This window comes from Scophthalmus maximus, chromosome 11 (genome assembly GCF_022379125.1).
Source record: "Scophthalmus maximus strain ysfricsl-2021 chromosome 11, ASM2237912v1, whole genome shotgun sequence".
NCBI classification, from domain to species: domain Eukaryota; kingdom Metazoa; phylum Chordata; class Actinopteri; order Pleuronectiformes; family Scophthalmidae; genus Scophthalmus; species Scophthalmus maximus.
Genome location: NC_061525.1, coordinates 12,230,598 through 12,257,296, shown reverse-complemented (window position 1 = coordinate 12,257,296; position 26,699 = coordinate 12,230,598). Strand labels below are relative to the sequence as shown.

Genomic DNA, 26,699 nt, shown 5'->3' with positions numbered 1-26,699 from the left:
TAAGCACCCATACCGACCCAGAGTTCTGTCTCCTAACCAATTAAGCAGCAGTTATGAGTCCAGCAACACAGCCCGGATGGGGAAAATGACAAATAATCAGACACGCTCAGTCCAAAATGAGCCTGGGCTTAATTGGTGGACATTAAGCACACTGCAAGTAACTTAGACCAGACAGAATGGTTAAGAGCCTATAAAAGTGTGAGTGTGTGGCAATGGGATTAGAAGGAGGGGGATGGAAAGCATTTACAATTAACTAAGCTGCCATATTGCTCTACATCTACCTCTATCATCAGATTTTTTTCTTCCCCTACCTCTGCTTTCTCTTCCACCTAGCCTGAAACACATCGGGATGCAGATGGCCGCATATCGGCATAAAGTGTGATCTTGAACTGTGAATAAGAAGTCAGCCTGACTTGAGAGTAATAAATGGCAAAAGAACACCAAGAAAAAAAACGGAGCTGAGAACTCCAGAGCATGAAGGATTGAACAGACGGCAACATTTCATCATCTCCAAACGCCAACAAGTAGCCCTGAACTGTGTCGATTTGTTCCAGAGGGTGAAAAGCCGACGATAGGATCAAACAGGCCTTTGATATTTCTGTCATGTAAAAAAGGGGAACCATACTCTTGGGAGGATATACTGGTGAACAAGTTCTTCTTATATTCACTGTTTGTCTTATGGTCTCTGTACATACAGTCAGTATATGTCTGCGAAATCAGTTCCGAAACACACTGCACACTTCTTTTCCCCATTGCATATGGATGCAAAGGCGTTGTGCTATAGTGTCGTGACTGTCTGTTGTTGTCGGAAGAATCACAGCATCGTATTTCTTTGTCCAAGCTTCCCCGGCTGTCATAGACCCCCACGAGCAGCATGCAGTGGTTCAACACAGTGCCACTAAAACGGCTTCTGTGTCCATCCACTTCCTTTTTCTGTCTCAGTGTTGGATCACTGGCCAGACTGATCTTGCCTGGACAAAAGACATCAAGAGTTGAAGCTACAGATGAAGAGGAATGGCTGTGGAGTTAATGTAATACACTGTGGGCAAGGTATTAAATGGGATGAAGCAGAGAGGGACAGAGGGCTAAGCACTGTGCCATCAAATCGTTTTCTATGAAAATAATTAGCGCCTCTGTGATATTGATGGATCCTCTGTTTATACCAGGCTCCGTCATCATGCCTCTCTCTCGCCATCTCTGCGGCTTTCAATACCTCCCAAGTTTGTAATAAAGAAAAATACTTCAGACAAAGTGTACAGTCACCCTGCTGTCTCTCAACCATGGGAATCAATTCAAAAATGAAGAAAAAGTGGACTCTAGCTAAAAGTATGCAATGGTAAATCAAATTACCTCGCTGAGAAATCATTATTCACAAGCCAGTAGAGCTATCTGGCTTTTAGATTAATTCTGTTTGTGGTTAAATAAGGCCAATAACTTATATAGCTCCATTATATGAATGACAATACACACATGCTGCCACACACACCTTCAGATACTTCCAGTCGCAAAGTTCAAAGGTGTAAAAAGAAACAGTTAAATGCTGCACTCTTGGTTGACCTTTCTGCACAAAGGACACACACACACACACACACACACACACACACACACACACACACACACACACACACACACACACACACACACACACACACACACACACACACACACACACACACACACACACACACACACACACACACACACACACACACACACACACACACAGAGAGACACAGACACACACACAGAGACTGCACTCCTATTTCTCAGCCAGGAGAGCTTAGCACATGACAGTGTCCCAAATGAGCTGCGCCGCTGCTGATCAAATCCGTCCGCATTAGAATTAATTTTGAGTTTTAGGGACAATGAAAGAAGAGCCAATTATTAGGATTTTATGTAAATGCAGTTCCACTGATTTATGAACAGCCTGGAGTGGACAGTTGGACAGTGGGGATGATTAGGGGGATGAGACATCAATAAAGAGCCAAGTCATGGTCGAGCTTTGTGCACACCTTGAAAGCCTTTATTATGATGCAAGACAAGGAAATGTGTGATGCCCTGAATAGAAATGTGGCTGTGTGCGTCAGTGAAGATTTTGTATATTTTAATATTTTGTACAAATGTGTTCGGTGTTTATTTATGCATGTAAATAAGATGTGCAATGCTCTATTGGAGAGACTGGGTGAGGGAGACTCTGTGGTCTGTGCTTATGCCTACAGAGTGTGTTTGTGTGTGCAAGTGAGGCAAATAGGTCTCTGTGGATATCTTTATGTGTACTGTATGCGAGTATGTGACAGACAAAGCACGTAGAGGAGCTGTATCTCTTTTGATGGTGGGCCAGATTACATCAGAGAACCATTTGGCTTGTGCTGTAAGTGCCTGCAATAAATCCAAAAACTCTTGTTCTCTCCAGGCAAGCTCATTTTATTCTGGCAAAGGGTGCGTCCTCAGTTCCTTATGGCAACAGAACAGCTGGAGCTTCCTCAACTTGACAAAGCAGGTCTCAGCAGCGCTGCAGTCCCACTGATCCACTGCTCATCCAGGGAAACTGGACCAGTGGGAGACATTCTGGGTCTTAGCTGAGTGCCTCACTCACTCCCATCTGCAGGGATCTGTTTTTGGAGCGCTTAATTGGAAGAGGGAAAATGATGTCCGAGGAAAGTACTGCGTGGTGAAGCATAATGAACCTGCTCTCCCTCTCTTCTCCAAAACATTTTCTCTATTACGTTACTTTGTTGTTTTCACATTTCTTCTCTTTCCTCAATTCTGTACCATTGACTTGCCCTTACTTACAGTCTATACAAACATCCTTGGTGAAAGAAAAAAACAAATAAACTAATACAGGTAATAATTGACTCCTGCTAAAGAATGACAAAGTCGAGGCCCCAAAAATGTACTTCTGCCCATTGGCCGCGGAACTGTGTGCCCCCCCCCCCCCCCCCAACGCCCACAGCAGAAAGCAATAGACTCTGCTATCTAAAAATGTATTGGCTAATTGTGTCATGTGACGTGATTCCAATTTGAAATGCGTCACGCGGTCTGACTGACTGACTGGTACACGTGACAAACACATGCATTTCAACATCGAACAGACAGAAAGAGGCGTCGAAGGTAAAGGACAAAAATGAAGCAGAGGAATACACTACAGATTTATTATTACTTGCTGTATATGATGTTGATTAATATTAGCTTGAGGCGCAGATCCAACAATATTGCATCTGAATATAGAATATATTGGAGTCTGAAGTTTTGCCACATTACCATATTATTTACATAAGTCTTATGGCTCCGCTCCATGTCTTGAGAAATCACGAGATCTGAAATGAAGCCTCCTTAAATACATAATGTCTTCCACCACAGCCCCTAAGCAGCTGCATAAACGAATGGATATGGGGGAAATTAAAAATGGAAATTAATAAAAAGGAGTAATTACCTGTGGATTATCTCTGTCTAGAAATATAACAACATTGACACTGATTTGCCTGCAGTGTTCTATGAATTATGCTGATGTCAGATCAGCCTACAGCTATTGTTTTGCTTCATCCAGAGCCCTGGAGTGGTCACAGAGAGAAATATACATATTTATCAAGGCCATTTTTTAGGACATTGAGTGCACGGGAAGCTATTGCATGAGTATCAGATACAATTTGTTAATGTGTTTTGATTCAGTGGTCTATATACTTATCTCATGCACATTATATAAATTCAATTAATCAAAACATATACAAGAAAATGCAATCCATTTGTGGATATAAATCAGGGAATAAGCCTTTTTCCAAAAATGATTAAAGGGAAATTCACTTTGATCTACCTGATGAAACTACAGTATAAAAAGGAGATTCTGTGCTTAATTTTGAAAGTCAACTCTAGGCTGGAAATTAAAATGACCCCTTTCTATTATACTGGTACAGCTCTTAAATATCAAGTGGAAAGCCAGGCACATGTTGACTGTGGCTCAGTGCTGATAGTTCCCTAAGCTGCTTTATTACCGCTGCCATTTCAGAAGATGTACAGCTGACCTATTCTGTCTCTAATCGTCTTTGTGCAATTACGCCCACAGCTTGTTGAATATTGTTCTATACAGTCATGGAACATGTGCTGAGTGGTATAGGCAAACCAGACAGTAATGACACCGGATGGTACTCATCAGGCTCAGCTGGAATAACTAACTGTTATCCGTTCAATTTTGATATCCTAGGCCTCTGCTGTTATACTGAAAGTAGAAATATTTTATTCATTTTAATGGATTCAGTGCCCTTCAGCCACTCGGGGACAGGCACGTATAGTCATGCATGCTCAAACAAACAGAGAGAGTGAGTGAGAAGGACAGACAGCGCAGGGCGTCGTCTCCCCTCTGTCGTCTCCCGAGCGAGTGTCCATCAGGCTAAATGAGAGATGAGCAGTTCAGCTTGGTCTAACTTGGATGAAATCCTAATGACTGAAACCTGGCTGACAGATGGACCAACCGCATTCAAGCATATGGACGAGCACAGGCAGGAACGCAGGCTAACAATCTTGCATACAATCATGCACAATTATGTAAAAACGCACAGACACACAATGAAAGGAGGGAAATCCAGGATATTGGCAGCTGTCGCCCTCAATGAAAGAATTATTCTCCAGGTCTGTGAGTGTCTGTGAGGCGGGGCAATATAGGTACGAGTTGAAGCCTTAATGTCTCCTCTAAATGAAAGGAAGCAGGAGAAAGGACAAAAGACAAAGGCTACTTATTTTTGCTTGATTACGGCCACACACTCACACAAGTCCCTTTTAGGAGGTATTTATAAGATCTGCTCAATGATTTATGGCTGCAAAGGAGGTTGGTGCACGCGGATGTTTTCACGCTACACAGTCATCAAACAAGAACAAACACACACACACGCATGCACACACGCACTTGCCTCTGTGGATGTGACATTGGGAGCACGGCTGATCTACCTGTACTTAAGCTAATGGAATGGAAGGGTCCCTGCTGGGTGCTGTTCAGCTCGAGTTCCCCCTGACGCCAGTCAGCTGGGACTGCCACTGCACGATTATGCATGCATGCATGCACACACACACACACACACACACACACACACACACACACACACACACACACACACACACACACACACACACACACACACACACACACACACACACACACACACACACACACACACACACACACACACACACACACACACACACACACACACACACACACACACACACACACACACACACACACACGACCATAGCAAAGCTGATGTCTACTCCAGTGACCAAGTCGGTGCCTGTGGTTCTCTCTGTTTCATAAAGCCCTTAGTTTATGTCATTAGGATAATTGTTTTTAGTTTTTGGTTTTTAGTTGTATGTGTAAATAGTGTGGGCTGTAACACAGTATATACTCAAACAACAATTTTGATAGCATATCATCATATCTATATCATATAATCATTAGTTATCTAGCAAAATGACTTAATTGTTTCTTGATAAAGCTTCTCACATGTGAAACTTTGCTTATTTTCTCAGATTTGTTTAACTGAAAATGGAAAATGTACTATTTTTGGTCAGTCCACCACTATTGTCATAAACACATATACACAAAAACATTAATATGTGCTGCACATAATTATATATGTAGTGTCTATCAGTGTAAGTGCGCACTTATGTCACAAAGCTAATTTGTGTGTGTGTGTGTGTGCGCTTTTATCTTTGTGTATGCATGTGTTGACCTTTCCCTGACTCAATTATTTCTCTGCCTGTAGCAATAAGGATTAGAACTTTTGGTCACAGCTACAAAAAAAAGAAGTTAATTTGGAGGAAATGTGACAATAAAAATGAAATTGGTTTTCTTTGGCTGAGGAGATTGCAAAATCTGAAAATAATTTTCCACCCCTAGATGATATATTGCGGTTCAGAAAAGATGTTTGGTTTTATTTTTCCTGAGAATATCACTTCACATAAGGGGCTGGGAGATTAAATAAAGGCTGTGCCTATATAATTGTCAACAAGAATATAACATATTGAGTCAGAGGACCATACAGCAACGCTGTAATTCATGAGGCACTAATGCTCAGTGAGGGCTCAGAAAAGCTGTGGCTTTTAACATCACAGTCCACCTGAAAAGAACAGAGTTTGTCAGACTTAACAAACCGTCTCCTGATTCCTCATTTCTTGTCTAAATTACACAGAAACTCGACAAGTGAAAGATGACTGGAGTCACAAAGGCCATTGGAATAGCGAAAGAATACCTTCGTGTGAGTGTGTACTACAGCTTAGAAATGACTGGAGCTTTTGTATATGCAAAGAACAACACAGACAACACAGCGCATGCGTTTCAATTGCAAAAGTTTTGCCAAAAAGATGCATTGTGAATGTGTGTGTACCACATGTTCAAAGCAATGGATCACTTACAAATCACAGGTAGCAGATTAGGGCTGTGATTATGAAATGCTTCCTGAATGATGTGTCATTGTGTGGGTGTTTGAGAACAGTAAAACTATTTATCTTGTGAAACAAGGTTATTCGTCTCCATGCTTAATATTCAATATTAAATACCAGAGGAGACATCCCCTCATCTATTGATCAACTTGCCTCTGTTTCTTCTTCTCTCTACTTGGCTTACAGTCAGCCACAATTGGCTTCATCCTCTCATCCATCTCACTCCCTGCTTCTTTATAAATAAACAACCCATTCCATTTACTGCCCCGTTTAAACATTTTTCTTTGTGTTAATGCATTAAAGTTAATGTGTTGTCATCATCAGTTTGGTGCAGGCTGCTGGTTTGGTGACTGAGTTGAGTTGAGCTGTGTTTTCCAGAGTCCCTACAAGTGAGGCTGGACGCCATTTCAATTTCTTTTCTCCCTTTTTTGTGTCATCAAAGAAAATCTTTTGAACGCAGCAATGCCATCTTAGCACAAGTATTGTGGCAAGAAAATAGTATAAAACTGACAAAGATATGACATAAACCAGGAAATATCTAATCACAGAATATATAAATAAGATGACAACTTATGGTAAGTGACAGGCAATGCTACACATTTAACTGAAACAGAAGCCAGAACCCAAGCCGATCATGTCAAACGTCTTGGCAACCGATTTTCTTTGGCGTGTGTGACATTGTTGATAGAGCATTCATGCTGCAGAGGATAATTATAGTAAATCTGTAATCAAATAGTCATGGTGGATAAAAGAAATGACATGCATTAAAACCATGTTTTGTTGTGATAATTTTAGAAATGCTTAAACAAATAAAAAGTGAAAAACTAGCAGGACACTTAACTCTCCTCACTCCCTGAGGGTAAAATATCACGATGGTGTCTCAGTGACATTAAGACCAACTGGTGTTAAAAGTAATTTGTAACTGAGAATAGAGAGGAGCACCATCAATTTTACTATGGACTATCAGACACAACTGCTGGTAAAAAGACAAAAACATAAAGTGGAAAGTTTTTTTTGCAACAAAACAAGCAGCACATACATCCAGGATCTTTGACTGATGCTCCCTTAGGAGATCGGGGTGGAGACTCTCAGTATTACCACTTCCCACACAGTCGTTTAGACAGGTTGATGATGAATGCAAGCTGTGTTATTACTGTCAGCAGTAAGGATGAATGAGGGAAGCAGCAGAATAAGAGACGGGGAAGATGGAACTGAATTAGACTGGGGGAAAAAAACCCGAAAATAACAATAGGAAGAAGGTAAGTAAATTAGAGGGAGATAGAGCAATGAGATAAGATTGCCCCAAAAGTAGCAGAATTGGGAAAGTGATGAAAGTGAACAAAACAAGATGGGAGAAGTCGGGGACAGTAAATGAGAGACAGAGACAGTCCTCAAATCCTGGAGATGCCTAATAACCCTTAGCTGCTGATCGGGCTGTTTCTGGCGCCGACACTAAATGTTCTGTTCACTCGTCCTCAGTCCCATAATCCTCTTATCTGAGTTTACTTCAGCAGTCTGAAGTCACAAGCCGACTGTTTGCTGTGAAACTGTCTGTGGCGGAGCCGTGATGGTCGTCTTGTCTTCAGCTCAGGGAACAAAACCCCCCGAAGGAGCAGAGGAGGCAATAGGATTGATGGTAGAGGATTGAGGTGGGCATGAGGCGTGTTCGAATGAAAAGAAACTAAAGCTGCCTGAAGTATTCGACGTGAGATAATGGTTTGCTGCATTTCTGGGAGAAGTTGTGTACCTCTCTGAACTTAAAACTAGCTTCAGCTGGAAGGAAGAAATACTCATAAATCTTCTCTGTTATTCCCTGCAAGGGCATGCAGACAGGGCTCTGTTAAATCCATGAGGGGGTGTTGGGAGGTGATCTGAGGTCAAGGACTCAGTAGTTTGACTCTTGACCTCTCCGTGGAAGTCAAGCCTCAGTCCCGTGACGTCTTGTATGAACTGGTTACAAATTGCAGGGCACGTTTAATCACATTAGCATCTATACAGTATGCAACCTTGGGGTGGAAGTACATGCAGGCTGTAATGCAACAATGCACTGGAGGAGCCATAGGAGGAGGACTGTGCAACAGTGATATTAATAAAAAAGAGAAAAGGCAAACCTTGTATTCAATAAAGCCGCCGTGATGAAAGCTTTCAGCACTTTTTTTCACCTTAATCCCTCCTTTCCACCTGGTTTCCCCTAAAGAATACCTGCAGCTCTTCAATTTGCTCTGGGTGAAGAGTGAGGCAATGAGGATTTCTGAGTGTGTGTGTGTCCCGCTGTGAGGGAGATGGCTGCCCAGCTGATCCGCTCTGCAGGATTCTCCATGCTCTGTTGAAGAGATAACATTTGCAAGGACCGGGACCTATGGCTTCCAGCGTGGGTCACTTATGCACGCATGCATGTGCGTAGGCGCAAACAAACACACATGGATGCCAAATGGAGAAAGTGATTGTACAGAGGCTCTGGAACATTCCAGGTATGGTAAAGATATTTTTCTGTTTCAGCCATGAGTAGGCTATTTTCAGGAGTTCAGGAATCCAGCAGCACTCATGCTCTCGAACAAAAAAATAGAAAGAAAGAAAAAACAAGCTGTTTCCCTTTTCTGCCAGTGACTGCTGCACAGTGAGGATGAGAAAAGTATGCAGAAAATCCTGACACATGCAGAAATTTTCTTTCTGCAAGCGTTTGTTGTGCTCATGCATGCGTAACCAGTAACCACGCACTGTGCGTTTGTGTTTACTGAATGAGAGGTGAAAGATTTATCATTTGACTGGGTTCACTCTTTGATATCATTTGGAAGTCTGAAATATATTTCAGTTATTTAATAGCTGAACAAACTAGTGCAGATGTCTCTGCCGAGGCTGGTTTCATATCTCGTGTCGTCTTATATTACCACGGTGTGACTTCACACCTAAGCAGCTCATAAACCCCGTGAAAGCCAAAATGTAGACATTATTCCACCCGGCTCTTATTGCACACAATGGTGTTGTAATCTCCCTCCGTCTCATCTCTTTCTTTCTTATCTAATTAGAAGGGGCTCATCTCACTAATTTTTTTTACTGAATGATGATCGGGATTGAGCAGGGGGGCAGATAGCACACGAGATATCACGTAATTAAGGCTGCAGTGAGATAGTGGCCAGTGAATTACTGGCTTCAGTATTAAAACTGGACAGAGTAGCTGGGATTTCCATGTTTCAGCTAAAGAGTGAAGAGTCGAAAATGTTCCTTTTAGTGATGGGTTGAGCTCAACTATGCGATCTGGCAGCCAGTGGTGTCATTGAGACTATTCATTAAAGATTTCATAACTCACAGTTTCTCTCCACCCTTCTCATTTCTACTGTAGCTAATATGCAGAATGGTCTCGGGTTGGGTTGGAAAACATGCAGAATGTGTTGTGGCCCTTTCCCGCCCAATGTCCTCATGTCAACACTAAATCTCTTTTTTCCTTTTTTATTGTGGTAGCCATCTACACTTTCATACACTGTAAGGGGAAACCACCACAGACTCTTTGACTTAATAAAGTATCCACAGACACTGCTACCACACATAACCCAGCCTCAGTTGATGGACTACACTAAACTATAGATGGGTATTGTAGCTGGGCACTGGGTGCACATCAGCCTCTACAAAGGAGCACGAGAATTGAACAAACAGCTGCGATAGCAAACCTTTTGGGATAAAACATTTTATTCTTCATCGTGATGTGCCACGTTGTTTCCACAGAGGTAGATAAGACAATGCTGAAACAGTTCAGACGGTGGACGGCGTCTTATCTTGTTTGGTGGAATTAAACGTCAGGGCTGATCAAAGGGACGTGTTTGATCGTGGGACCAATTGGTGAGGGAGCAGGGGCGCAGCGACGCGTAGAGAGCACACCCACGTGCCATGATATGCTCAAATGTGAGATGATCCTAGCAATTTGTGACAGAAAACTATATCTTAAAACAATTGCATTATAGTGCTCAGTCTGTTCACGGTAAACCCCTTACCGTCAATCTCTGTGTGCCCGTCACGCCCGCAGCGGCCTGTTTAGCACATGCGGTCTATTCATGGAAAATTTATTCAAACAACCATGCCATGCGTTCTCTCCTACAGGATAATTAGCTGCGTGGAGATAAACACTGGTTCACCGATATGACAGTTGTTTATGGAAAATCCATCGCAGGTACAGTTTCAAACTGTCAGTGACACCTCTCTGGGTCTACTGCGTTTATGGCAGATCATCAATGTGAAAAACCACACAGCAAACACTGTGTAATGATGGATGCTCTTCTAATGTCGATTCAATCTGCTGTTTCTCACAACAAATCCTTTAGTGCCCCTAGTGGTTGCAGGTGGTATCAGTGTTTGGTCACAGATGTAAAGACGCTGCAGTAGCAAGAAGGCGGTAAGGACGCAGGTACGTCTCCTCAGAGCTCCTGAGCAACAGCTAACGGACGCAACAACTAACGGACGGTGAGGAAATATTCGCAGATTTTTTTAAAACGGGCATTGCTTTAGAATCGCTTACTGCCCCTTTAAGCCACAAAGTTGTCTATTTCTGCTTCAATATGATTTAACAACAGCACACTGGCTATGTTTTTTTCCCCCCACACCACATATGGACCCTTCCGATGCTTGTCCATCAGGGACAGAATAGAGTGATGGACAGAACAAAGTGTGCTGTTGAGCAGAGCAATCTGCCTTGGTGAAAAATGAATTAGCTCATCACAGTGCATAACTCAAAGACAGTGGCTGCATCAAAGCCAGACATATGGAGGCATGGTCCAGTGAGTTCTATTCAACAGCGCACGCACGCACGCACGCACGCACGCACGCACGCACGCACACAGGACTTAACCAGCCAAGTAAGATGAAATACGTGACCACTTGCTTTCATATAATAAAGTTTGCTTTCGGTCAAACTCTTTTAATCTCCCTGTCAGTCTGTATTCATCACTGCTCTCTCAAGGCTTTGACATATTTCCTCTGAGACAAACTATCTCCACAAATATGTAATGTGCTTTAATACAGTGGTCCAACAACCACAAAAAAACTATCGACAATTTTCACTCCCTGCTGCCAATTCACCATTACACCAACACACACAAGAATAAAAGATGAGAACTTTTTTTCAATGTGTAAAAACATCCATTATAAAACATTCGGGTTCCTTGATGTCACTTGAGTGCTGACAGAACTGGAATATCTTACAGTGTTATTAAAAATGGATCTAAAAGTTAACATAAATCGATCTTGATTTGATTTTTATTCATCTCGAACCATCAAAAACAAAAGAAACAAATATCAGATAAAAACAAATTAATGGACTCGACTATAATAGTTGTGGTTTCATCAGATTTAAGTGTTTATGGCCCCCAGCAGACTCCCCAGCTGCAACATGTTTGTACCACTAAAATCATCTTATGCCCCTTGACTGCAGCAATAACTGCTGTTCAACAAATTAGTGTCTGCATAGTCATTTGTCATTTAATTATGACTGTTGACTGAAATGTGGTAGCTGTGTCTGCTATGCTGCCTTCATTCACTGAACAGCATGGATTTGTGTGGAAAACCCAACACAGCTGTTTGGAATAAAGATTTGTGTTCTGCATTATGCATGCAGAGAGGGGTTCCTCCATTCAAAATTGTACTTGTAAGAGCGCGATGTTGAATTTGTAAAAGACTCTGAAACATATGCAAATGACGGATGGTGGTATGGAGGTGTGTGTGTGTGTGTGTGTGTGTGTGTGTGTGCATATATACAGTATATGTGGTGATTGATGTTGAGTGATATGAAAACATTTACTGTGCCAGGGAGACTAAAGTCATTTCCATACTCCAGCCTTTATGGTAGAGAGACAGCTGCCTACCGGAGAATGGAAATCATCCAATGAAATATGTATCCACGTTGATGAGCAAAACAGCTGGTGAGCGCAGAGAAGGACAGACAATAAATGAATAACACAAATATAGGACAGAAAGGGACCTAGAGCTGTCATGTCTGGCAATAGATTCATTTCCAGAATAACAATTAATGAAACACAACTGGAACTTGAAAACGTCCCCGTCTCTAAACGACTCAGCTTCTCCTTGCCAGTACCTGCTGAACTCTCTACCTCAGCTCGTCCCATGTGAGATCTGCCTACTACAAAGCAGTTAAAACGCTTCTTTTCTCACTAGTGATGTGATCAACTTTCTCAGCAAAACCTCTGTTCTGCCCAAAGTGCTGGAAGGCCACTGAAGAGTTTTGCAGGGACGAGGGAGTTCTTGGAAAGACTTCTCTTCTCTGCCTCACATACCGCATCTTTCTCTCATAGCTTTAGGTTTTATTTCCCTCTCTCTCTACTTCTCTAGTTGTCTCAGTGAATGACTGATTTTGAGACAGGGAGATGTCCGCGAGGGGAAAAACTTTGTCATATCAAAGCTGCCAGGCATTCCCTGTTTGCTCTATGAATCCTGCCTGAATCGTTTTCTCTTGATGTGAATAAGCAGATGTCGTATTCGGGGACAGTCTGTCTGCTGTCACTCAATGAGGGTGCACGCGTATGAGGCAACTTGTAGTGTACTACTAAAATACACCAACAAACACAACCTGAATACTTGATAAACTTGAAACCTGACTCAGTTCTGACAATCTATGTATGTGGTTGCCTGTTTATTCGGGAGACCAAGCTATGTAATGCAGTATGATACAACATCCCTACAGTAAACCATCCCGGAGAGGAAAGGTTGTGGAGTGGTTGCTGGTCAGACACAGCAAACAAAGAAAGATGTTCTACAGGCTAAAGGCTTGTTGTCACCAATAGCCACAAACTCTGGGTTTACTGAAGCAATAGATCCGAAACAACAATAAGAAATCAGGTTTCTCTCTCAACATGATGAAAAGCTGGAGAATCCAGTGGAGCTTTGTGTTCGATCCCTGCTCCGCCAGCAGGTCGAGGTGCCAGCTCGGGAAGCCATTAATGTCAGCCTATAAGAACCTTTCAAGCGATTTCACTGCCACGGCCGCATATACAATGTTCACCTTAAAACAGTCTGTGACACATTGTCTTTAAAGTGTGACAAGACGGACTGTAGTCTTTTTCACTGACTACGAGTGCACGTTGGGCATGGGATGGTCACACTACACACTGTGCATTACACACAGGTGTTCAGAGCATGACGGACCACGGGAGTCTTTTAGTCGCTTATCCAAACAAAAAAACAGACGGGATCTCTTTCCTTGGTTTCCAGGGGAGCAGCTGGTGGAAGACTCGTAGGTTATTCTGTGTGTCAGATTCTCGCAGTCACCCAACTCACTATAAGTGGCAACTATTCTCTCTTGTACCACTGCCTCATTCCAAAAAACAACAACTATATAACTCACAGGGAAAAACTGAAAAAGCACAATATGTCTCCCCTAACATATTAAGAACATTGTTGCTCTCCCTGCATGATGTCGTGCGATGTCTCCCCTGTGATTGACAGGAGCAGGGTTGCATCATGGCTTCGGATCTTTTAGGTGTGGTGTGATTTTCTTTTCTTCTTCTCACCTCTATTACATCTGTACACTTACAAATCTTCTATTTCACTTGCCCTCCCCATCATTTCCTTCCTGTCACACCGCAATACGTGTACAGTTCATACACAAAATGTCCTGCTCCCCTTGGCCCTTCTGTATTTCACAGACTTAGAATTAGGAGATCAAAGTGATGCCCTGTAATATCAGTGGGTGAGTGCTGTGCCATGGCACCTGGTGGTGGAGGTGATGATAACACATTGAAATGGGCTAATGAAGCATGAAGGCGCTCCACACAACTTGGGCTCTCCATCATTCCCTTCATCTGTAGGTCTCCTATAAAACCCTCTTATTCTTTTTTTAAATGGAACTTACTCTATATGCTGCATCATCACCCGGCTGCATAATCTTAGAACAGAGCCCACAGGGCTAGTTCACACTTTGTTACCATTTTTTCTAAATTGGTGACGGAAATTATACAAAGTTGCTGTGTAAGTGGAAAGAAAGTTGCGCAGGAGAAGCCCGTGACTTTGTGTTTTGTGAGAGGTCAGGTGTTTACCTCGTGATAACACGTTATCTCCATTTGCCAGCGGAGTAGTTGTTTGATGATAATACTGTATACAGTAGTGTGTTGTTGTGTTCTTTTGGCTGATTTCTCTCTTTATCTGCTGCCTAATCACAATGCCCCCCCCCCCCCCCCCCCCCCCCCCCCCACCCACGCACGCACGCACGCACGCACGCACGCACGCACGCACGCACGCACGCACGCACGCACGCACGCACGCACGCACGCACGCACGCACGCACGCACGCACGCACGCACGCACGCACGCACGCACGCACGCACGCACGCACGCACGCACGCACGCACGCACGCACACACACACACACACACACACACACACACACACACACACACACACACACACACACACACACACACACACACACACACACACACACACACACACACACACACACACACACACACACACACACACACACACACACACACACATCATTACCGAGATGGATTTTCTGGGTGAGAAAGTTAGGTTAGAGGGAAGCCTCTTCTCCATCTTTTCATTAATCACAAATCAGTTTATTTCTCTCCGGAGACCAGACCACTCAGTGGGAAGGAGAAAAGGCCCCTTTCTCCCCTCTTTTTTTTATCTCCCTTCTGTTCAATACATTTCCCTACAATCTTCTTCCCAGGATTTCTCCCGTCTCTAAATGCCAAACCAATAAACCGAGAAACAAAATCCCTTTCTTCTTCTTTTTTTTCCTTCTGCAAAAGACTGCATGTTCAGTATTTTAATAAAAACCATAGCTTAGTTGGTCACGTCTGAAGGAGCAGACACACACACTCAAACCCATGCAGGCACATACACAACAATCGAAGGGCAGTATGCTTGCTGTCTATTTGATATTTCCAGAGTCGGTTTAGTGTAACCTACAGTTCCACACCCCAGCAGTCACTGCGACTATTAGAGGGATCTCACAGGGATGAATAAGCATTGGGATTGTTCAAGTTGAATAACAACATGGTGGGTCGTCTCAGAAAAATGGGCAGGCAGTGGAAATCACAGAGGACTTGTCAGTTTGACAAGAAAGAGAAATGCACCAGAAGAAAATACGAGCACAGCAGTGAGATTATTTGCGTTACTACTATCTCCCTTCGCTGATGTTTCCTCTAAGTGATGATTGCGATGCTGGGACAGCTATAGCTGTGGAATGGTTAATGCTCCACTTCTTGTTATCCCTGTCCGTGTACATAGACAGATGAGTCCCTTCATGGGCACACAAACAGTATATATATGACCTTGTGATGCAACACAAACAGCTTTCTGTTATGCCCAACAGAGCAGTATACACATGCATGACAGAAGACAAGGGGTGGTTTTCTACTGGTAGCAGGGTTGAAACCTTAATCTCATTTTAGCTATCTATCTCTCTCTCCATCCGTTTCCTGTGCATACTAATATAAGCATCAACTGTGGCCTTCAAACCACAGATGTCCGGAGTGAAGACGCACATGCATGCACAATAACCTCATTTTTAATAACTGCCACAGGGATACCGTGCCAATAAATAACAAAACTTTGCACCAATCTCTGCTCATCGCCAGCAGTTCACAGTTTTTTCCTTTTTCGTGTGTATGGGTGCAGAATAATACGAGTATTGTGGGTGAGTGTGAGCGAGATGTGTGTTGATGTTTTGGTGTGCCACCTCGTGTCCCGGTAGAAGTAGCAGTGAGGGATCGGGGGCATAGAGGAGAGAGGATAATGATCATGCTGATCATGGAGGACTGGAATCTGGTAAATGAGGGTGGATATGTACAGTTCGTTCCTTTGCATTGCAATGTCTCTCTCTCTCTCTCTCTCTCTCTCTCTCTCTCTCTCTCTCTCTCTCTCTCTCTCTCTCTCTCTCTCTCTCTCTCTCTCTCTCTCTCTCTCTCTCTCTCTCTCTCTCTCTCTCTCTCTCTCTCTCTCTCTCTCTCTCTCTCTCTCTCTCTCTCTCTCTCTCTCTCTCTCTCTCTCTCTCGTCACAAGATCTTGTCACAAAAATTAACTACAATATCCTCACCCTTACCTCTGTTCCTACTACGTGCCTGTGTATGAATGTGTACATGCATAATGAATGCATGTGAATACCAGAGTACATGTGGCTGAGAGCATGACCGCCATCCGCCTATTAATAAAAGATAGTCACCACCAGCACCAGGTATATGACGGCATTGCTTCTTTCACAGGAACAAGATGCAGATTCGCCGCTGCAACCCCCCCCCCCCACACACACACTTCTACGCCGGTGAGATATTTCACTGTATTAATGCACAAACAGAATAAGGAAGCACCTGATGATGTGTATATAAAGTGGTGTCTAAAAGACAGCCGTTGTATAATTCAAATGAGTTTCAACATCCAGCCATGTGATATGAGTTATACATCATTTCACAAACTACCTGATTAAACTGAAAAGTTGCATGTCAGTAAAAAGACATGTTGGATATCTTTCCTTCATGACCTCCTACCCTCGAGTTGAATAATCCACTTATAGTTCAGAAATGTTGCATAGACACTGTCCTCAGATAAAATATGACATTAAGTGGCATGTGACCAATCTGTTCTTGATTACCTCTGCAAAGCCCCAACTAATAGATTCCATAGTGAAGATGATTCCTCACTGTATCCAGCCTTCTGCTATTCGAATCACTGCTGTTCCCGATCAAATATTAATGATCAATTACTGCCATGTTGCTGGGGAAGTATAGATCAATGAGATAGTGTGGTGGTGGTGGTTGTGGGATCAAAGAAGACAGAGAAGTTCTCTTGGTAGGAGAGAAAAGGCACGAAGAAGGGAAAAAAGGAAGGACAGAAAACAAAAAACAATAACTAGAAAGAAGTAGCATTTAAGCAACCCGCATTTTGCTGTTCAAATGCTGAATGCTTTACAGTACAACACATGTTCCTTTGAATATCATTTTGCATACAAATGAAAACATACTTTCATTTTAATAAATTAAAATGTGTGGATATTTCTTAAACAACAAGAAAAAAATAATTAGCATAAACCAATAAGTTATAGGTAGCTGACTTGCTGTTAGACCACACAAAGCCCAATTTATGACACGATTATAAGATGTAGAATCAGTGCTGTTCATGCTGGGAGTAAAATTCTACCAACTGACCCACAAGTGCTCAAGGCAACATTGTTTACAGTTAACCAATTTCATTTCTACCATTACTTTATTTATCTACTTTCATCATTACTGCATCGTGTTGCAGAACATATTTACGTATATATATATCATAAGACTGGCTGGAGAAAACCCAGCAGCTTGTTCACAAGTCTGACGTAATCCTGAAGCACTTTAATATTTAATGTAAGTGTCATGAAATTAAAAGGCTCAAAGAGGAGAGGCAATGAACAAAAGAGGGGAGAGGTGAGAGAGAGGGAGAGAAGGAGTGATAAGATAAGCCACTGAAACACAAAACAGCAGCTCACCTCTCTTTTTAATTACAATATGTTGATAATGGGTCGTTATCTGTGAAAGAAGAGATAAAAGAGGTGCGTTTGCTGACCGAGTGTCATCTACACAACATCCTCACAAGTCCTGATAATTACATTCATGTACAATGATGTAGAGGAATACCCCCCCAGGGTAGGGCTTTGATTTTGGACCCAGGGTTATATTGGACCTGGACAACTCCCTGATACAGTATTCAGCTAGTCTGTCCCAGCTAAGCAGAACAGTGACCCCCTGTGGATTTCACTGGATGATACAAATGCAACATGACGTCACTCTTAAATAAAGAGCTGCTGACATTTGTAAACAACTGTCCTACAAACATCTTTACAGTTATAAGTCAGATTCCAAAGCACCATCCTGGCAGTTTTCCTCCGAACTGAATTTGTTCCAGCGGCCTTTTCGAGGAACTTCACGTACGAGAGAGCAAACCCTCCAGAGCCTGACTAATTATGACTCAGTGTGCATTTAGATCCACCCCCATCTTCTCTCCATCACATTCCCTCACACACATCACGTCCAGCGTGTCACAGGGCTGTAATGTGTAGAGAGCGTATGACACGACATGTCCCAGGTGTGAAAGGGCCCATGTTTGACTTGACATGCCTCTGGCAGGTGATTAGCAGAGAGGGAGACTTTGCTGAGCCCCCATCAGACATTATTGCATAGAAGGCTCCCTGTCCGTAATACATAATTACAAGAGTGGTATGAATGTCCTTCACATGTCTGGGGGGGGGCTCAAACCTAGAGCTGGAGTGCATAGACAGAGAAAGCTACATCCGTTGGGCTGGTTGCCGTGTCAACAGGACGTCATTTCTGCAGCTTCCACATCTAGAGCCAAACTCACTCCATGGAAGGGGATGATGGAGCGGAGAGGGTCACTAACGATTCTGTCAATCAATACCTTGGCTGGTGTGTCACGGCAGTCCTCTTACATCCTGCCAGGGCTGTCACTCTGTCCGGCCCAATACACCCACACCTGCACTGCTACCACACTGTACATCCTATCTAGGTGTGAGATTGTGTCAAGAGGGATTATGTTGATTAAATCTGCAGACCCAGCATCACTCCTGAGGAATAACAAAGAGTATAATCCCATGTGCACCGGAGGAATGAAGACATTTTTTTTCAGCAAAGAACTTGCATTTAATAAACCTTAACGAATTCAAGGGGATTCTTAATTGCCTGACCTAGGCTTCTTGTATCGTCCGCGGTATTACAGTAACAGGATTGTAAAAGCATTGGCTCCAGTTACACCCATCCTCCAGTGACGGAGGAGACTGGTTTGGGATTGCATTTGCATAATTACCATAAATCATCACAGGGATGTTCTGGTCCAGAGTAGAAGAGATGCGGGAAATGCTATTAGGAAAAGCCATTGCTTGGAAGGGGGACAGCTTGCAATAGATGACTAGATAGCTGGCATTGTAATGATTTAAGAACAATCTCCTGCGCCTTGATACTATACAGTGTATAATACAGTACACGGCAAAGGCATGTCCTAAACAAAAGGTTTCTAAAAAGTATATGCGCTACATTAGCTGCAGCATCAAAGTATCAGTTACTGGCTAAATGTTTGCTGCATTGTATATTTACAGAATTTCAATAGATGTCATGTAATGGAAATTCATTTTCTTGTACATTAAAAAAAAAACAGCTTTAATGATCCTGATCTGTGCACTGCTACCGATTCACTAGGATGTGTACAACACCAATCTAACATTTTACTTAAATTAAAAGTAGTTTTTTTTGGGGGGGGGGGGGGGGGGGGGGGGGGGTATTTTCAGCATAGAGAGTTATATGTAAAAAAAGGTTAATGCTCATTACATAATTTCCTTTACATTATTGTAATACATTATTTTACTATACATTGTGATTTTACCAAATCAGCAGCTAAATTATTTTAAACAAAGACCACGTGACCACCGCTTCCTTTTCTAGCAGTTGACTAATTGAAGATTGGTGAGCTGCCTTTGTCTACCTGTCAGTGGTACATCATGAGGTTAATGTACAGTAAATACAGCATGATGAGTGTGAGGGAGAGTCATTCATTCAATTACAATGCTGGGGTCTTTTTTTTGTATAATAACCATTCTCCTGGCATGATTCATTAAGTCACTTTTTCCTACTTCCCTCCTTCAATAGTAATGGAAGGCTGACTTGTACAGTGAAGAGGAAAAAGGCTGTGAGGATTAAAAATGATTTGAGTTCAGTGATAGGCCAACACTTTGTTCCCTGCACTGGATTAAATGGGTGAAAGAGAAGGAGAGGGGTTAAATGCGTCCGTGCAGCCTGTTGGCTCAGTAATCTGCTAAAGTGCCATCGCTAAGTATAACGACAAATTTGAGTCAGCTACAGAAAAGTCAGTGGGTTATTTCAGGACAAGTCGGAGCGGAGCCAGAGGTAAACCCAGAGCCCGTTGTTGTACAATGTCTGTTTTCCTATGGAGTCCACTAATGCTTTAAGTGCTCGCAATGTACATTGAGATTAGATGGAAATTCCTTCGCTGAACCTTGTTTTATCTCTCCTGCCAGGCCTCCATAGCTGTTACTGCAGCTGCATGACCTGATAAAGTCAAGACAACAGCGGGTGGGTGAGTAAGTGATGAAGACAGAGAGACAAAAACAGAGAGCCAGAGTGAGAATGGCATTGAATTATGAAAAGGAAAAGGCAAAATATAAACTATAGAATGACAGAAAAGTGGACGAGTGGGATGTTCAGAGAGTATTGATGGAGAGGGCAGAGATGGAGAAGCATGACAGCTGGCAGATGGGGAAGGCGGTGCCCAGTCTCACTGCACCTTGGCAGGCCAGATGGACAACCCTGCCCTGTGTGCCCTTCACCAGCCGACATACACACACACACACACACACACACACACGCACACACACACACGCGCACGCACGCACGCACGCACGCACGCACTCACGCACGCTATAGCCCACTGTGAGACAGGATCTCCCTCTAGTGTCTAAACGCAGCAACTACATCACATAGTTATTGAATCAGCACTAGGGCAGTGGACAGCTCCCAAACCCCAAAAGGTAGTGGTGCTGCTGCTCATCTGATGCAACACTCCATCCTAAAATCCAGAATATAAAACTCTTCAGGTTTTTATCAATTAAAAAACAAACAAACCAGCATACACCATGTGCACCCTCAGATCTTATCTGGGTGTTTGTTTTTTGTCCCAATTTCTCAAGTGATTTAGAAAGAAAAACATTCAGCCAGTCCCCAGCTGATTGATGTCTGGTCATAAAAAGACATCTATCATCTAGACAGTCTGAAATTGAGGCTGTAGTGTCCATGTGCCTTTGTCTGTGTGTGTGTGTGAGTGTGTGTGTGTGTGTGTGTGTGTGTGAACGTGTAGGTGGTCGTAGGGAAGGGGCGGGTAGTGGCTGTGGTGGTGTTGACACGGTACAGTATTATGAAACAATAAAATTTAGACAGCTGATTCATATCAGGGCATAAAAGTCAGAGTTTTTTAGGTTCCTCTTTAATGAAACCTATAATTTCTGGCTCCCTCTATTGGTGTTGCTATGGAGCGGAGGGATCGATCATAAAGAGAGATATCGAGAGATGCTCCTTTTTGCAGGATCGCCATGGCGATGAGTGAGCTAAACTACAGCGAGAAAGGTCATTAACACGGTACAGAGTTGCATGTCGACTATATCTCAGTCACCCGCAGCTGAAAACATTACACAGTAAATCAAAAATAGCTTTCTTTGTAATAGAAACCTAGTTTGACATACACTATATACACACTTTACACACATGGTCCAACACACACACGATTTGTCAAAGACTGATGTTATAGACACAATTTGTAATTCAATCACTTGAAAGATGACTGCCACATCACTGTGTCTCAGGAAAATATGACTCCATCCTTGTGTGTTTGTGTTTGTGCGTGCATGGTTGCCTGCATTCAAAGAATGCCATGAATGTATAGACTCTTTTGCAGATTGAGAATGTATCGCCGGGTTGACAGAAATGAAACTTGGAAATTCAAACGGTGGAGCGGTCAAATCCAGAAAAAAGACAAAAAACTACATATCATTGTAAGGAAAGCACAGTCAAATAAAGAAAGGAAAAAGGGCCAGAAAGAGTAAGTGTGTGAGACAGAGTGAAAAAAGTAAAACAGATTTTATGTGGTCTGTTGCCTTCAATCAAAAAAAAAGAAGCCATGAAATCACATGAGAGGAGAAGCTGAGCCTCCGTTTCCCACAAAGCAGAGCAGATCTACAGTATCAGCACATTTCACCGGTGAACCAACATCTGTTTTTCATCTTCCTTTCCTCGATCTTCCTTGACCTTAGGTCTCAGTGCACTCCCACCCACCCACCCACCCACCCACCCACCCACCCACCCACCCACACACACACACACACACACACACACACACACACACACACACACACACACACACACACACACACACACACACACACACACACACACACACACACACACACACACACACACACACACACACACACACACCCTCGGTCTCTCATTGATGCTATGCCCTTGTCAGCAGGTCTGAGTCACTGAGCTAAGCGTTTCCCGGCCGTCCCAGAGGATTTCAAACACAACCAATGTTAACTGCCCGATGATTTAAGATAAACCACGACTCGGTCTTTTAAAAGCAAACTAGAGTCACTCATGTTCCGTCAGGCCTATGGCCAGGTAGTGTCTGCACCTCTCTCACTATCTCTGTTTGTATGGGAGTGAGTGTGTTGCACAGACATATGACAGACGTATTCTATTATATTTACACATATGTATAAACTATAAATTTTATTTGTAAATTTATTTGGTTTGCATGTGTGTGTAAAGCTCTTTGAGAGTACTTCGAAAGAAATATCACATACAAATACATTTTGATAGATTTAAGAGTGTGTGTGTGTGTGGGGGGGGGGGGGGGGGTATGTGTATATACAAAGTGTATATCCACAACCTTCTTGGCAGCTCTCTCACATCATGTGCCACTGTAAAACTCATGGAGTACGCACATCTATCCCAGTTTCTCAACACCCATGAATTCTCTTCACTAATAACACCATTGGCCCCCTTTTATCCACCGGAATCCAAATCAAATAGTCGTCTCCAGCGTTAAAGCTTTTCTCCGGACTGATTGAGTGGACAAGTACCACCTAAGTGTGCTCATACATAGAACTCTCCAGGCTGCCTCTGAGATTTAACCTGCCTGTTGACTTCAGGCTCAGAGATTATGGGAGCCGAGTGTACACACACACTTGCTATTCAGCCTGAGGGCTGCAGCCATCGTCAGTATAGAATTATAATGACCGGAAGATGCAGCAGAGAAGATCCTGGGGATTTACTGTGGTCTGGTTAAGTGAAGGGGAGATGTGCTAAATGAGAATGGCTGTTCCGCTGCCGTTGCTTTGAGGGAGAGAGGGAGAGAGTGTGTATGTCAGAACAAATCCTTTTATAGTTACTCTCTGCTCCCAAAGAAGATGTGGGTTGTGAGTGTGCATACTGACGAAATTATTGGGACACTGCCCCCTTCTGGCAGGAATGAATATGCTCCACATTTGCCATGAAAGGCAGCAAGAAACCCTTTTACACCACAAGTCTGTGCATACACAGACTTATTGAGACAGTTGAAGCACACATTTTAAAATCACAGCATGTGTCCATCAGCAGTCCTTTCTATTTAACGGTCTGAGCAATGATTCACGCACGCGCACGCAAGCACGCAGGCAAGCACGCAGGCAAGCACGCAGGCAAGCACGCACGCACGCACGCACGCACGCACGCACGCACGCACGCACGCACACACACTCCCAGCAACACCGTCAGCCAGAGCGTTGTCCGAATGCTTGAGTTTGCGATGGAAAATATGTCTGACTTACTGGGGTGCTGCCATCTGACAGGGTCGTCATGCTGATTGACATGCTCATCTTGTCAGAGGAGGAGAGGGAGGGTGGGGAGGGGCTCCGCTTCTCTGCTTCCTGTCTCTGGAGGAAGTCACGCCAGGCACGCTGAATGCTACATGCATCGAAGAAGAGACAACATATATGAACACGGGATCGTATTGTGCAAATGCAATGCCTGCATTGTCGTCATGGTAACATTGAGTCAGGTTTGTTGATTTGAGAATCAGTCGGGAGACGGCTTTTCTTTAAGATTTGGAAACGTTCTTAATATCAGTTTGTGTCCCTTAAATGTAAGCACTCCTTAGATAATTCCATATTATATTAGAGGAAAGCGAAGATGTGAGAAAGGTCACAACATGCAAATGTAATTTTGCCCAAGGCATTTTGTTAATTATCTTGGACCTGTCTGATGTCTGATTCATCCTGCAACTGTATGGTGGCCTTGAATGTCAATATGGGAACTACTAGGGTGAGACACACACAGGTAAATATACAAAGAGGGAGCTTTCTGTTCCATTAAGTCATTTGGTATGTAATTAAAATGAAAGGCAGAGATAAAAGACATACTCACATGAACACCTTGTTCTCAATGGGCGGCATGTTGATATTGATGTTGTTATCTAGGTCCATGGTCAGGTGATTACTGACCCCAGGAGAGAAAGGGAAGGGGTGTAGGGGACATTCAGAGGACACACACACACACACACACACACACACACACACACACACACACACACACACACACACACACACACACACACACACACACACACACACACACACACACACACACACACACACACACACACACACACACACACACACACACACACACACACACACACAGGTCCAATCTCAGTCAGGGTCATCAGTAATTAAACAGAGATAGCCTGGTCCCATCTGCAGGGAAATCGGCTTCTACATCAGTACAAAGGCAGAATGTTCATTCATGTCTCTGTGTGTGTTTATTGTGTGTGTGTGTGTGTGTGTAAACCTCACCTCTGCAGCTGGAATCCTCCATCATTAACATGCTTGAAGTCACTCTGGAGGCTCTTCAGCTGCTCCTGTGTGAGAGAGACAAAAAGAGAGACAAAGAAACAGAAATAAGAAAGTAGTTGACATCTCAGATATGTGGCTTTGGTTCAGACACATAGGGAGATGCTTTTGCAGAAAGAAAAGGAAATCCCTACTGTGTGAGTGTGTGCGAGTACGTGTGTGTGTGTGTGTGTGTGTGTGTGTGTGTGTGTGTGTGAGTATATACAAACATGAGTGAATGTTTGGCAGATGTGCAATCATTGTGCTGAGCTCAGGGACCCCTGCAGCAAGTGGTTTGACAGCATTTTGGCTCAGTTAGATGTTTTCTAATGTAGTCAGCGAAGTAAACTTTTGAAGAACTAGGCCAAATTGCTGCCTCAGCGTTTTCCAAGCATTTGGCCAAGAAGCACAGAGAGAGAGAGAGTCAGTGAGGAAAGTCAAACAGAAAGAAACAGGGAAGGCAGAGACAATACGGCAGGACATAATTCATAGACAAAGGCACAGGTGTTGTGCAGATGTGGCTGACACATCGAAGATTAGAGCAGTGAAACTTCACTTTCGCTAAAACGACTTTCGTCTGTGTTCTCTCCTCCTCGCCTGCTGCTCGGCTCCCCTCGGCTCCATTCTTGTGCTTTAATGGTGCTGTGTAATGAGCACAGACCTGCCCCGACATAATGGAGCAAACTAATTCAATTACAAGAGAGCAACAAAGTTTAAGTGGAGCAGTTTTTGGTGATGAGCCAAGAGGGTCACATCAGGGCACCGAGCAGCCACACACTTGTGTGTATGTGTGTGTGTGTGTTTACAGTGAACCTGAAAAATTCTTCTCTTCAAGTTGACTTGTGATTGTCCCATCACTACATAATGAAGTATGCATGAAGGGAACGATTGCGTCTATTTGATGGCAAATTGGCCTTTAATGAAAATCACACTAAGCAATGTATTACATGGTTAACATTCATTATGTACCAAGATATAAAGGTTCCCTCTATGAACGGCTCTCAGGAAGTCTCTTTAAGTGTATAACAAATGTATCTAATTCAAACCAACCAAAAGAAATCACACCAGCATCATATCTCTTCTTTAAAAAAAATAAATGATCTATTTTGTTTGGCTGTTTGCCCGGTTCCGTGTGTGGGGCAGTGTTGTTTTCCTCACTGCTCTGCCTCCCAGAAGGAACAGGCAGCTCATTAGACAGAATCAAGGTTTTAGACGAGTGATCAATGATTGCTTCAAGGAGCTCTTTTTCATCTCTTTCTGTCTGTTTGTCCCTCTCAATCTCTCGCTGATGAGAAAGAGGATCTGTAAAAAGCATAGATGTGGCTCGACTGCGAATTCTCTGCAACCCAAATCTTCCTGATCTTTCTTCTGGTTTTAAAGTCAATGTCACCTCAGCTTTTCCGACCCCCCCCCCCCCCACACACACACACACACAACCAGACAGACTTTTTAAAAAAAAAGGCCATTTGGGAATTTGCCAGACAGGATGAAAAGAAAAAGCAAAAGTAGGAGGCACGGAGAGAGAAGACTGAACATAAAAGACACTAAAATAACTTAGAGCCAGAGATGCAGAAGAAAGACTTTGGTAGTGAGAGAGACGACACGCAGAGAAAGGCGCAAGTGACAATGATGGAGAGATTAGTCGAGTATAAACAAGGAGAGAAGATGTGTCTGTCTGCGTGTTTGATGGTGAGGTTCTGGATAATGGAGTTGCTGGGAGACTGAATGAGCCGATCATTTCAATTTCCCCCTCAGAGTTACTGATGACCCTGTCACAGGTCTGGCCAGACAAGCTATTAGCCCGTCTCAAAGCAAAAACACACAC

At 43.2% G+C, this 26,699-nt stretch overlaps 1 protein-coding gene across 1 annotated transcript in view; it reads right to left on the bottom strand.

The window, feature by feature from the left end:
• schip1 (schwannomin interacting protein 1) overlaps positions 1-26,699 on the bottom strand; it is a 171,473-nt gene that overhangs the window by 95,192 nt on the left and 49,582 nt on the right. Inside the window, exons 6-8 of the mRNA XM_035622150.2 lie at positions 24,839-24,903; positions 24,411-24,482; positions 23,816-23,951 (exon numbers count right to left, since the gene is read on the bottom strand). Of these exons, the coding sequence (XP_035478043.2) occupies positions 23,816-23,951; positions 24,411-24,482; positions 24,839-24,903 (273 nt within the window). The remainder of the gene's footprint in view (positions 1-23,815; positions 23,952-24,410; positions 24,483-24,838; positions 24,904-26,699) is intronic.